The sequence below is a fragment of the Ctenopharyngodon idella genome, chromosome 7 (genome assembly GCF_019924925.1).
Source record: "Ctenopharyngodon idella isolate HZGC_01 chromosome 7, HZGC01, whole genome shotgun sequence".
Lineage (NCBI taxonomy): Eukaryota > Metazoa > Chordata > Actinopteri > Cypriniformes > Xenocyprididae > Ctenopharyngodon > Ctenopharyngodon idella.
Window position 1 is genome coordinate 17,124,746 of NC_067226.1, and position 12,549 is coordinate 17,137,294.

The window sequence follows — 12,549 nt, forward strand, 5'->3', positions numbered from 1 at the left end:
AATGGCAAATTGTTAGCTCCTCAATGGTGATTTTTGCTCTCTGTCAATGACCTTCATAACAATTGAACATTTGGTCTGTGGAGGAGATGGGAGCAGGCTTTCTCACTGACATGTGTGACGGGTGACGCACCGTCAACTGGAAGGATTGGAGTTGTAGAAAGAGTCAACAGTGAAAAGATGACGAAGAGAAGAAAAAGAGAGGAGCTAAATGAAATGCCGTAAATAAAAATAAGCCATACGTGATGTGTGGATTGTGTGGGTGCTTGTCGTTCATGTTAACGCATGACATGTTAAGGTCTTTATTTGAATCTCAGTTTAATCTGTGAATATGTTTCAAAGTTGAAAGTTTTTTTTTTTTTTTTTTTATAATATAAAAAAATTATATAAAAGAAATATTTTGTGAAATCACACCAGGCTATTTTACAAACTCAACTTATTATTTTAAAAGAGTTCTTGACCTTGACAGTCTGCATGAGTCCATTTTTTTTTTTTTTTTCTGAATATGTCTTGATTTGACAGACAATAGGTTTTTTTGTTTTTTGTTTGTTTTTTAAATATATTTAATATTAGCAGTGATAAAACTTTTTATTTTTCTAAAAATCATTTTTCATTATGATTTCAGGACAGGTGTATCACCCTGACATTTTTCATTTTTTATGCCCCAAAAATACCCAATTGAATTTAAACTCAGAAATTATAAACATGCCTATTATAGAAGATTTGTATTTTTGAATAGCTAGGACCAAAAAGAAAAAAAGAAAAAAATGACCCTGTTAATATCAGTTTTGCTCCATAGACTGTGTTCCAACATTTCTCATCCTGCCTGGATGTTTGTAGATATTTTTTTTCTTCTTCTAAAATTACTCTTTCAGACTTCATTCAGATATCTCACTCAGATTAATGTGGGTTAAATAAAAGATATCCAATGCTATTTTTGATGGATGATGTAACCTTGAGGGGGAGGGACAGTTTTAAAGCTTCTTTGCCCAGCTCTCAGCATCTTGAAATGTATTCTGATGGAGTTGCTCAGTCATGAGACTCTCCTGTGTTTAGGGCGGCATGATAAATCTTTTTATTTCATTTTCCAAGACACTGGACAAGTGCATGTAAGAGTAAAAGCGGGGATGTCCTTGACCGCGCAATTTATAGTCCATGTGGCTGAGGCGAAAAAGCCACGTTTTACAGTTCCTGTCAAGATGCAGGTTTTTGGTTAAGGCAATACGTGAAGATGGGAAGAACTGTTAATGTTGTCCTGCGTGCAATTCATCATCTTCACATTATAGTGTCAGTCTTTGTGGATGTCTAGTTTGGTAATGTTGTTATTGATCAGACCATCCATATGGTAATTTCCCTAATATCGTCAAGTACATCAGTATTGTTTTAATTCTCATTAATGAAAGCAATAGAGGAATGGCTTTTCAAAGCGCATGGCTTTAGAGGGATGCTAATGGATTTAGAAGGTGCTGTAAAGGGATGTGTAAGTCAGCTTTATGATTGCCTGGTGTACTTGTTGTTGATTTGGTCGGGTGGAAAAATGAATAGGAAATCAATGTCAGGCGAGGAGGGTTTTTTCTACCCTGAAAGAGTTTTAAAGGTACAGCGCCGTGCTTAAGTAATGCATGAAATGCTGTTTAGCTCCACAGCAGTCTGTTTGCCTGTTTCTCTGTTTCTCTTTCTTTATTTCTTTCCACATATGTGTGTGTGTGTGTGTGTGTGTCACTTTAAAATCATAACGTATAATTGTTACAGTTTAACTATGGAGAACACAGTAGCCCTGAACAGACAGCATCCACCCAGGCTTTACTAATGTTGCCCGTTTTACAAAAAATAGTGGGCGTCCAATGAATATTTACCAAGATTAAGAGCAGCCAGCCTTACTGAAGTGGGGCTTGTAATAAGATGCCCACCCTCAGGGCCCTCGCAAGCTCACTAAGGCTTCTGATCATGGCAGAACGTCTCCTCTCATGCGTCAGGCCAGCAGTGGTCACGGCAGTCCCTCTCCTCTCCTCTGCATGCTGTGATCACCTTGCAGAATAATAAAGTTAGTGAGACCTCACTGCCTCCTCAGCAGCCCGGGTTTCACTTTCTTTTCAGTGCGTATTTATTAATTTATTTATCTTAATTTTCTTTTCTTTCGTTCTTTTTTTCCTCATTTTTTTAATTTGCTGCTCTTTGAAGCCTGAAAGCAACTCGAGAGGAGCAAACAAAGATGGGTGAGTGCCAGGCGGAAACTTATGGCACCATTCCTGTTCCCTCAGCTCGACAGAGGCATAGCCTTTAAAGAGGGAGAGGCGCACCTTCTGTCACTGATGGTGGGAGGGAAGGAGAGATAGACAGAGAGAGAGAGAGAGAGGGAGGGAGGGAGAGGGTTTCTTCAGTCAAGAGTGCTGTCAATGTGGCTCATTTGCACAATTCTGCCACTTTCACCTCTCTGACCTCCTGAGACTCCATCGTGTTGTTGTGTTGGTGCATGATGCTCGGTGTTTGTGAAGGGCACATCTTCAGGAACCCGAGATGCGTTCATCAGATTTCAGTTGTGACGGAGCCGTGCGTGACTTGGCCGAGATCCTAGATTCATGTCAAATTTCTTGTGCTTTATGTCGCCCATTAAACTATTGAACTATTGATGTTATTGGTGGAGAGGATTTAGTCAAGCATGTTAAGTCGAGGAAGATTTCTAACTTCTTACAGTCGGAGGGAGAATACTTAAAGCTTAATTTCACCTGACCCTTCCGCCAGCAGGCATAACAAATGTGCTCTAAAAAAGAGAGAAAGAGAGGGTGAGATAGAGAGAGAGAGAGAAATGCGGCATTCTGTTCACAAAGCAGAAAAAGGACAATCTTTCCTCCTCCTCTTGTAATCCTACTTTCACTCAGGCTGCCGCTAATAAATATAAATGTTTGTGATTAGCATCACGGCGGCACAGGTGCATGTTTGTTGCGAGGAGAGGCATGTTCATTAATTTTCAGCGATGAAAAGTGCACTGCGCCATAAACACAGAGTCCAAAAACGCATGGGCTGATAAATGAACGCACAGATTGTTAATGTACCATTGTATGGCTGAGCCTCCACAAGCTTAAAAAAAAACACAGGGCCCTCTTGCCAAATCAGTGCTAGCTGGAGGTAATGTGCTAGCGGCCCCCTTTTTCATGGTCCAGATTACAGAGAATGGAGCTTTAAAACTGTGCTTTGTGTGTGTGTGATTATACTTACACATAGGATATAAGGATTATATAGACAACATAGCCTCCCCCCACACTCGCCTTCCCATCTGATCTTTTGCCGCCATGTGGGCAGTAATTAGTTTTGTTTTTGACTGAAATTTACTGTGCAGTTTGGCTCTTGACTGTGTGGATGGATGATTAGATGGATAACCTGTTTCCTGGTTTGGCATTTCTTAAACAAGCACACCTAAATGTAATGTGAAAATACTAGTTTGTACTTTTAATATGTATTATATATATATATACATATACAGATAAAAAGTATGATGTTTTCAAGAAGTTTAACATCATTTATGGGGTACACGAAAACATTTCCAGAGCAAGGCTGTTCACGTTTAACTACAACTGTTAAAAAAAACGACAGCACTCTGAGCGAGAAAATGCTGCTTTCCTACAGACCAAGAAAAAACAGAATCTGTTGAAAATGGGTTGTTTTTCAGTCACAGCAAAAATGTTTTATTAGGGGACCGCCGAACACCTGCCTTAAAATGTCGTTTCAACATCTCCCGAATGCCATTTTGCTTAATTGACTTGGAAATGGCCCAAATGTATTGCTGAATGCAGTCTAATTAATATTAATAATAAATGCCATTATTAACATCAAAGAACATCTGGTGCCCCTGTTTACCCACATGCCTTATATGTAGCACATTTTGCGGCTGTTTCATCTCACAAACAGAAAGGGGGTAAACACTTTTTGAATTTAGTGTTTATTTATTTATTAATTTAAATTCTAGTTTGCCTCCATGAATTTATTACCTCATTGACACGCAGGTCAGCGTGTACCGCCTGTAAGCGAGAGAGCTTGTTCTCATATCCAGAGAATCTTACAAACGTTTGGACAGTTGTTTTTTTTTCCTCTCCCATGGGCAGGACTTGGTTGCGGTGGTACCATGGAGGGTTCGGGGTCCCTGGTGTACTCCTTAAAATATATAAATAAATAAATAACTGCTTGTGCGAGCATCTGTGCCAAGGGGCTGCATTAGGAGTTTTAGCCACCATAAATCAGCAGGCTAAATAACTTTAATCTAAAATTTCATTAAGTAGTCCTTGTCAGGTAGTAAAAGGAGGGGATAATGCAGTGGTGTTTAATGATAATTGGTGTTTGGTTAATAAATTCTGCGAGTTCCGATTACTTTCTAGCAGTCGGCGGAATGCTAGCCTCAGCAGTGTAACTAAACCTCAAATTGATTAACTCGCCTGAACCAGACTGTTCACAAAGATGGCACCGGTCCAAATCAAAAAAGAGAGAGTGCAGCGTGCGCATCAGCCGGATGGTGTTGTGTTGCTCCAGCGTAAGGAAATCAGCTCCCCCCGGGCGCATTTTTAAAAGCCTAATGCCTTTCAAATGATGTCATCACATTTTACCTTCTCTCTCTCTCTCTGCTTTTTACTATCTAAATCCAAATGTTTCTCTCACATTTTCCTCGGGTGCTACAGAGGAAGGAAGGTCAATGACTGACTGTGGCACGTGACACATTATTCTAATGGATAGGGGAGACATCTTGTGTTTTTATGATTGTTTCTTTTTTTTTTTTTTTTTTTTCCTCTGAAAGTGATATGCAAGTAATCAGAACCACAGACTGATTTAGAGTGGAAGTGTGATTGTGAGAGATCCATTAAAGGTGTATGGGGGAGGGGTGGGGGGTTTGTCATAGTGGGCCTTTGTTGTTGTTTGTTTTTTATTAGTAGGATCAGGGTGTGGTCCATCTGGAGAGATTTGAGATGTTGTACGCACACACACACACATAAATACATGTCACTGAGACAAACATATTTTCCTTTACCTTCCTTTTATAGACACACACGCACACAACTTACCAGCTTCCATAATTGTGTGTGTATGTCAAAGAGACAGAGCAGACAGCAGGGTGAGCGACACACCTCCTCCCAGATGGCTTTTCCCAGTGGCCTCCTGTCCGCTTCCAGTCTATTGTTCTGGCATGTTCCAGAACGCTGGTCCGGTAAAGCCCCCCGAACACCTCGCTTTACATGTATGTACCATTAACCGCCTCGTTTTGGTGCAACAAACTCAATGGACAATGGATATTGATATGTTGTGTCAAGTGCTTGGAGATGCTTTTTATTATTGGTTACGGCAGCAAAAAGCTCATAAGCGAATCCAGTGGTCGATGAAATATTTATGGAGATGGAGATGATTGATATCAGCGTAGTCTCAATAAGCAAGTTAATCATAAATTACAGATGTAACTTCATTATCTCCATGTCTAATTAGTCAGACTGTAAACATCTATAAAGGAATGCTGTAGCATTCCATAATGTTTTGCCTAGGCCTTAGACTAAAGAGTTATTGTTTTCAGGCTTAACTGGATAATATATGAAGGCCGTGGCTCGCTCGTGACAATCGTTTTTAAGCTGTGTCTCTTGCAGATTTTTCTTTTGCATAAAAAAGGGCTGAGAAATGGAAAATCAATATGCAGAAAATAGTTATAGGTGCTGGGTTATCGAGAATCTCTCTGTTCCAGACACCCTGGGCCGAGAGATGATGCGTAATATATGGGGTGACCTTCAAATGTCATAAATGTGTTGTGCAATAAACTGTCAATATTTGTGGTTATTTGGTGCAGGATGACTTTTACAGTAATTGGAACAGCCGTATTAAAAGCTGGGGAGCAGTCAGCTGATTAAAGACAGCCCTGCTGGCCTGTGTGTGTGTGTGTGTGTGTGTGTGTAAAGAGAGAGAGAGACAGAGATGAAAGAACAAGTCTTTGTATGCTCATGTATCTGTCTGATGTTTCAGTATGTAGGTAAGAATAAGAGCGACATGACTGATGGTTTACGTTAAAATCTGGATCTAAAGGAACATTTAATATTGCGTGAGTAATGATTGGCGCTCAAATGTCACATTTATACTTGCATATATGTGGTGTGTATTTGAGTGCGAGTGTGTGGTTGTGGGACAATAACATCCTAACACTTCACTAAAAGCCTGTAAAATTTGCCAATAGGAGTAATATTTGTAAGTGTCTGGGTACCAGGCTAAAGTGGGTCAGAGTCGTTGTTTGTGTTTGTTTCGTTGTGAGTATATGTTTGGGTCAGAAAATGGGGGCACACATCACAATGTAACACGTGTAGGCAAAACGGAGGCAGCAAATTGAAGGAATGTGATCAGTCACAAGAGAGAAGGAGATGCTGACTTCACTCTTTCTTTTTTAACTTCTCAAATCTCATTTGATTCTTAAAAGAGGGTAGAGAAATGAGGAGGAAAAAAGTGCAGAAAGAAAGAAAGATTACTCGTACAAAAGCTTTTGATTGAGGCAAATGGTTGCTAAAGTGGGTTGCGCCATTCAGACGACGTCTCTCCCTACACACACACCATATCATGTGTAGGCGCAGAAATAAGAAAGCATTTACAAACTGTTTTTTTTTTTTTTTTTTTTTTTTTACACCGTGGCTGGTCACACGCTCAGAGACCTTCTTGAGCTGAAGTTAGGACACAGAGCCAAATGCCGTTACACAAGGGTAATTGTGTTTTTTAGTTTCAGAATGTGTGGATATGGAATGTTTTGTTTTTGATTTTTAACAGAAACATGTTTTTTTAAAACAGGAAATTGCGAAGAGTTTGATTGCCCATATGAGTGCCACAGCTCACAATATTTTAAAGCATGTGCAGTGATTTTAAGGAAAATCTTAGCTTCTTTTAATCTCAATTTGTTGAGTTGTATGTATTTGTTTTATTTTTTATAAAATCAAATCAAATCTGTAGTGGGAACTGTAACTTCTCAAAGGACCTGACCTGAATCACTTTTAACAGAAAAACTTTTTCAAATTATATATATATATATATATATATATATATATGTGTATATATATATATATATATATATATATATATATATATATATATTATTAAGTTGGGGGTTTACAGAGAAAATAAAATAAAATAGAATAAAATAATAAAATAAAATAAAATAAAATAAAATAAAATAATGCACATGGTTAATGCACATTATAATCTCTAGTAAATGCACATCTTAATCTCTATTAATAAAAATAAAATAATGAAATGAAATAATAAAATAAAAAAATAAAATATTAAAATAAAATAATAAAATAAATAAAATTAAATGATAAAATTAAATTAAATATAATAAAATATAAAATAAAATAATGCACATGGTTGATGCACATTATAATCTCTAGTAGGCGAATATAACTTCTCAAAGGACCTGACCTGGTTCAAGGTTTTAACAGAAAAGCATTTTTTGAAATCACATTTTTTTATTATTATTTTGAGTTGCATTTTTTATTCTTTTCTTTATTTTTTATACTTTTATAAATATTTATATTTATTTATATACATAGTGAATAGAATAAAATAAATAATAAAATAAATAAAATAAAGTTTGAAGTAAAATAAAATAAATTAATAATAAATAAAATAATAAAATAAAATAAAATAAAACAATGCATATGGTGGGAAAATCTCTAGTAGGCAACTGTAACATCTCAAAGGATCTGACCTGGTCTTGTATCACATTAACTTCACTGGAGTGTCAGATGCTTCACACAATATGAGATCCCCCTGTAACTCACCATGTTGTAACACTGCTGACATCTCACATATAAGCATAGTGACTAATTATCTCCAAGTGTGGACTTGTTGACACTCTTAGACGTTATTGGTGTGACAATTGCTCAATCAGAGCGGCCCTTCGTTATCACCGTTTCCCATCAAGCTCCCTGCCGACGTCACCTGTCAAAACCAGGGCGCCACGGTGAAACGAAGACCCTGTTGCTGACATGGCTGTTTTCTCTTTTTTTCCCCTTTGTATTGTTCATTTCAACACAATCTGCCATATGCTTCCCACTACAGATGATGAGAGGCTGGATAAAATGTTGGGACGTGAATGTACTTGGGTGGGGGTCGGGGTGATATCTCTAAAGAAAGCTTCTGAACTGTCAGCGTTCTGTCAGGTTGCGGAGGGTGGGGAGGGGAAAAAGTGGTGCACGTGAACTCATTGATGTATTTGACTTTGTGTGGCGTTAGCAGATTTGGGTGGCAAAACCTGAAAGGATTGAGAACAACAGAAGAAACAAGACGGGAAAAACCTCTCTGGCATGTTGCTGTTTTGAAGTGAAACAGAACAGTCGTTGACTTATGTCTTCCTTTGTTTCTCTGTTTCTTAGATGTCGGGGATGAGATGGCAAAACCTGTGAGTGCTGTCCAGCCCCCCACTACCCAGCACCGGGAAAGGAGTGTGGGTTCAAGCATGAAGGACTGCCCCTACTGTGGCAAATCTTTCCGCACCTCCCACCATCTGAAGGTCCACCTAAGAATACACACAGGTGAGCAAGAAGTCCATGAAGCAAATTTACTGCATTTAGGCTTTTACATTAAAGGGTTAGTTCACCCAGAAATGAAAATTATGTCATTTATTACTCACCCTCATGTCGTTCCACACCTGTAAGACCTTCGTTCATCTTCAGAACACAAATTAAGATGTTTTTGATGAAATCTGATGGCTCAGTGAGGCCTCTATTGCCACTGAACATCTCAAGATCCAGAAAGGTACTAAAGACATATTTAAAACAGTTCATGTGACTACAGTGGTTCTACCTTAATATTATACAGCGACAAGAATACTTTTTGCCAAAAAAACAAAAGAATGACTTTTCAACAATATCTAGTGACAGCCGATTTCAAAACACTGCTTTGAAGCTTTACGAATCTTTTGTTTCGAATCAGTGGTTCGGATCGCATAAAACAAAGCCTCGTTTACTGAAATCACGTGACTTTGGCGCTCCGGACCACTGATTCGAAACAAAGGATTCGTAAAGCTTCAAAGCAGTGCTTTGAAATCGCCCATCACTAGATATTGTTAAAAAGAAGTTATTTTTGTTTTTTTGGCACACAAAAAGTATTCTTGACGCTTTATAATATTAAGGTAGAACTACTGTACTCACATGAACTGTTTTAAATATGGTTTTAGTACCTTTCTGGATCTTGAGAGGTTCAGTGACACTGCTGGCAATGCAGGCCTCACTGAGCCATCGGATTTCATCAAAAATATCTTAATTTGTGTTCCGAAGATGAACGAAGGTCTTACGGGTGTGGAACGACACGAGGGTGAGTAATAAATGACATAATTTTCATTTTTAGGTGAACTAACCCTTTCATTTCACATGTGTATATAGTGACATACATGTAAGCCTAATCACAGGTTTTTTCACACACATTTTACACAGCCCAGTTTAGTGGAATTTAAAAACACTGAGCCCATAAATGAACTTCAGGTATGTGAGGGAGGACGCCCCAGCCCAGCAGAGTAATGATGTGAGCAGTGCTGGTCCAGTGGCTGTCAAGAGACCCTGCTGTTCCACCCAAGAGCAAGGCTGAGGCTCACTAGCAGGCACAGCTGGCCTAGTTAACATGCAGGATAACCAGGATAAGCACTCAGAGGTCACCTTAGATTCAGCACACTGCTGTCTCTATTTATGTATACGAGTATGTAAACATTTAAGTGACACCCTTTTAATATGTGAATAATAATAATAATGATAAATTAGAAGTACAGTACATCTCATTTGAGAACAACAGCAACTATAATAACAATAATAAACTTTTTAAAAAAGTTTTCACTTAATGCTTCCAAACACACATATATATGCTTCTTTCCTTAACTGTAAGCTAACTGAAATCACTCGCAGCTCAGGGAATCGATGGTTGTTATTTTTTTGGTATGTGCATGCAAGGAAGAGCGGAGACCACCCAGATGGTATTTGTCCCACTTAATAAGAAGCACATAGCTGTGCTATTCTGGAGCATTAAGTTTGATTGTAAGGCATGCTTAACAATGGAGCTGATGTGTAAGCCTGCAGTATTTTCATCTTCTGTTATAACAGAAGCTCAGGAAATAGTATTAATTTTCAATACAGTACTCATATGAAGTCTGCAGATCGCTGTCATCTGCATTTGTTATTATCTAATATGGACTGTGAGGCAGTTGGAAAGAGTGATTTCCCTCGAAATGACTCGGAGAAAGAAATCTTTAAACTGTTATGTAGCATATGGCTTGATAATGCTGCACATACAAGAGTATCAAACATGCATGTAATGACAGGCAGTCACAATAAAGTGTTTAAATTTTCTTTAAACAGAGGGGTTAAGGCTTTAGACAGGCTGGTTATGTCCTCCTTGCAGGAGAGCTGCGGATGGAGTGGGGAAATATGTTTCTAGCTGAGGGAGGTTGAGTTATGCCTGCTCGGAGCAGGGGGTAAGGGTCCCCAGTAGGGCCGTATTTCAGCCGAGAGGAAACAGAGGCCCTCGTCCCAAGCCTCCGTTAACTCACTCACTCACTCCGCTCGCCGGGATGGCCCACGTGTGTGCGGTGTGGCCAAAGCGCGTTTACACACGGACGCTTCACTTTCTGTCGATGCAGCAATTTACACGAGCCTTGATGTACTTGCAAGATGTGTGACTCTTTGCTGATCGGTTATAGGTTTGTCATAAAGATTCCTGGCTGACAGACGTCGGAGATACGGCGCAGGTCTTGGGTTGCTCTGCTCGAATAATTTACAGGAACAACAGTCCCTTCCAATCAAGCTGAAACTGTGCCATTGACATTAAACAAATATCCTGCCTTGATTTAAAGCAATCAGACATGCGGATGACACAAAGCGGGCCTCAATCCCGATGCCGTTATCCCATCACAATGGCGTTGCTTACTGAGGAGGCCAGGGCATTGTGCGACACAATGTTAGATTAATGACTCTCTAACGTCGGCTTGAAAGGAATGAAGTGAATTTAAATTTCTCCAAAAGTTAAAGAGCTAATGTTACAGTATTAATTTCCTCTCCAACAGTGAGCGGGAAAATATCCATTAGTGAAATTAAGCACAGTTTTCTAGGTAGCTAACATTGTGCAGCGTATAGTGTGGGGCCACAGCTAATGAACACTGCAGTGGGTGATATTTCATTATACAAATTAATGCTCACATTTTAATGGGAAAGTCACATAATGAATCTAGGCTTCAGTGACAGCAATTAGAGACACAGATTGTCCCCTTCTGGACAAGGCAGTATTTAGCAGTAAGCAGCTGTAGATAAAAAATAAAAAGGTCCTTGCTCCTGACAATGGCTACGCATAACTTGAGGCTATAGGAGAACCAACATGCCAGACGAATCACCTTTGTTTGAAGAGAGACAGAACAGACAGGCATCGGCTCTGTGAGTTCACCTTGGTGATTGGGAGCCATTATGCATCTCGAGCAAGACTTGGATAGAACCAAGGAGAGTTGGCTTACACGGCTGGATGGTGGTTTATGGTTGTATCGAACAACATTTTGAACGTTTACTTTGAAGATGGAGAGAGAGCGATTAAACTCAGGTCTGTGGTCAGTTGCTACTGTTCCAAACCATAAGCATTGTAAATTACAAAGGTCACTCATCAGACTCCCTGTAGGAAATCTGATGGTTTCACTAGTGAGTTTTTGCCTGGTGCATGGTTTTGCGGTTTCGTTTTATTCTCTTCTTTTCTTTTTTTTTTTAAGTTTTGTTTTTGTTCTCTCTGGTAATGCTTATTTGCTTACTACATGGTGAGTTACTTCTCTAAAAGTCTTTAAGATTAATGGAAGGATTGAAGTAATGGGCCATACAGTAAAGGGTAATTTAAAATGTAAATAGAAGTTGTGGGTACTACGTGGAGGGCTTGAGAGCTCAAACACCTTGACATTCTTGTTTCTACATTTGGCATAGATAAAGCATAGCTTAAGGAAGAAAAAAAACACATCTATTTTTCCAGTGCAGTCAATCTCTCTCTCTCTTTCTATCCCCCTGTGGAATGCAGGCTGTCTTTTCACCATTCTGTAAAGCCATATGGAAATTCATCTTAAAGTATGTCATATCTATTAACTATTTTAATTGCCCTTCTGTAAAGGCTGTGGGTGTTTATTCTGAACTGTTACTATGGAGTCATGACAAATCACACAAATCCATATGAAATCAGTTTGCGCTGGACTTCAAGTGTTGAGACTGAACACTCTCTGTTAGAAGTGAACTTGAGAAATGATAATGGATATGTACAACTCACAGTGAGAGGTCTCTGTAATTTATATAAAGCCTGTCACACTATACCAGATGGCAATTTGATATGTATTTTTTCCTCCCTATTTTTATTAACACAGTCCATCAGCCATAAGAGTGAGCTTTGGAAACTTTTTGAGTGAGTTTTGCACTCTCTCATTTCAAAAGATGAAAAATAAAAATCTCTTTACCTCTCTGCCTTGGCGATCCATTTTGTTTCCCTGAGGTTGTGTTGTTTGTGTGGATATCAATTAAAAGTGGATTAACGGGTACATAATGA

General features: G+C 38.9%; 1 protein-coding gene across 7 annotated transcripts in view; it reads left to right on the forward strand.

The window, feature by feature from the left end:
• The window catches only part of znf536 (zinc finger protein 536), a 191,804-nt gene that overhangs the window by 117,928 nt on the left and 61,327 nt on the right, over nucleotides 1–12,549 (forward strand). For all 7 annotated transcript variants that reach the window (XR_007930876.1, XM_051900001.1, XM_051900003.1 and 4 more), the window contains one exon: nucleotides 8,376–8,534. Coding sequence is in view for 6 of the 7 variants with exons in the window: in XM_051900001.1 (XP_051755961.1) it covers nucleotides 8,376–8,534 (159 nt within the window). In the remaining variant the exon portion in view is untranslated. The remainder of the gene's footprint in view (nucleotides 1–8,375; nucleotides 8,535–12,549) is intronic.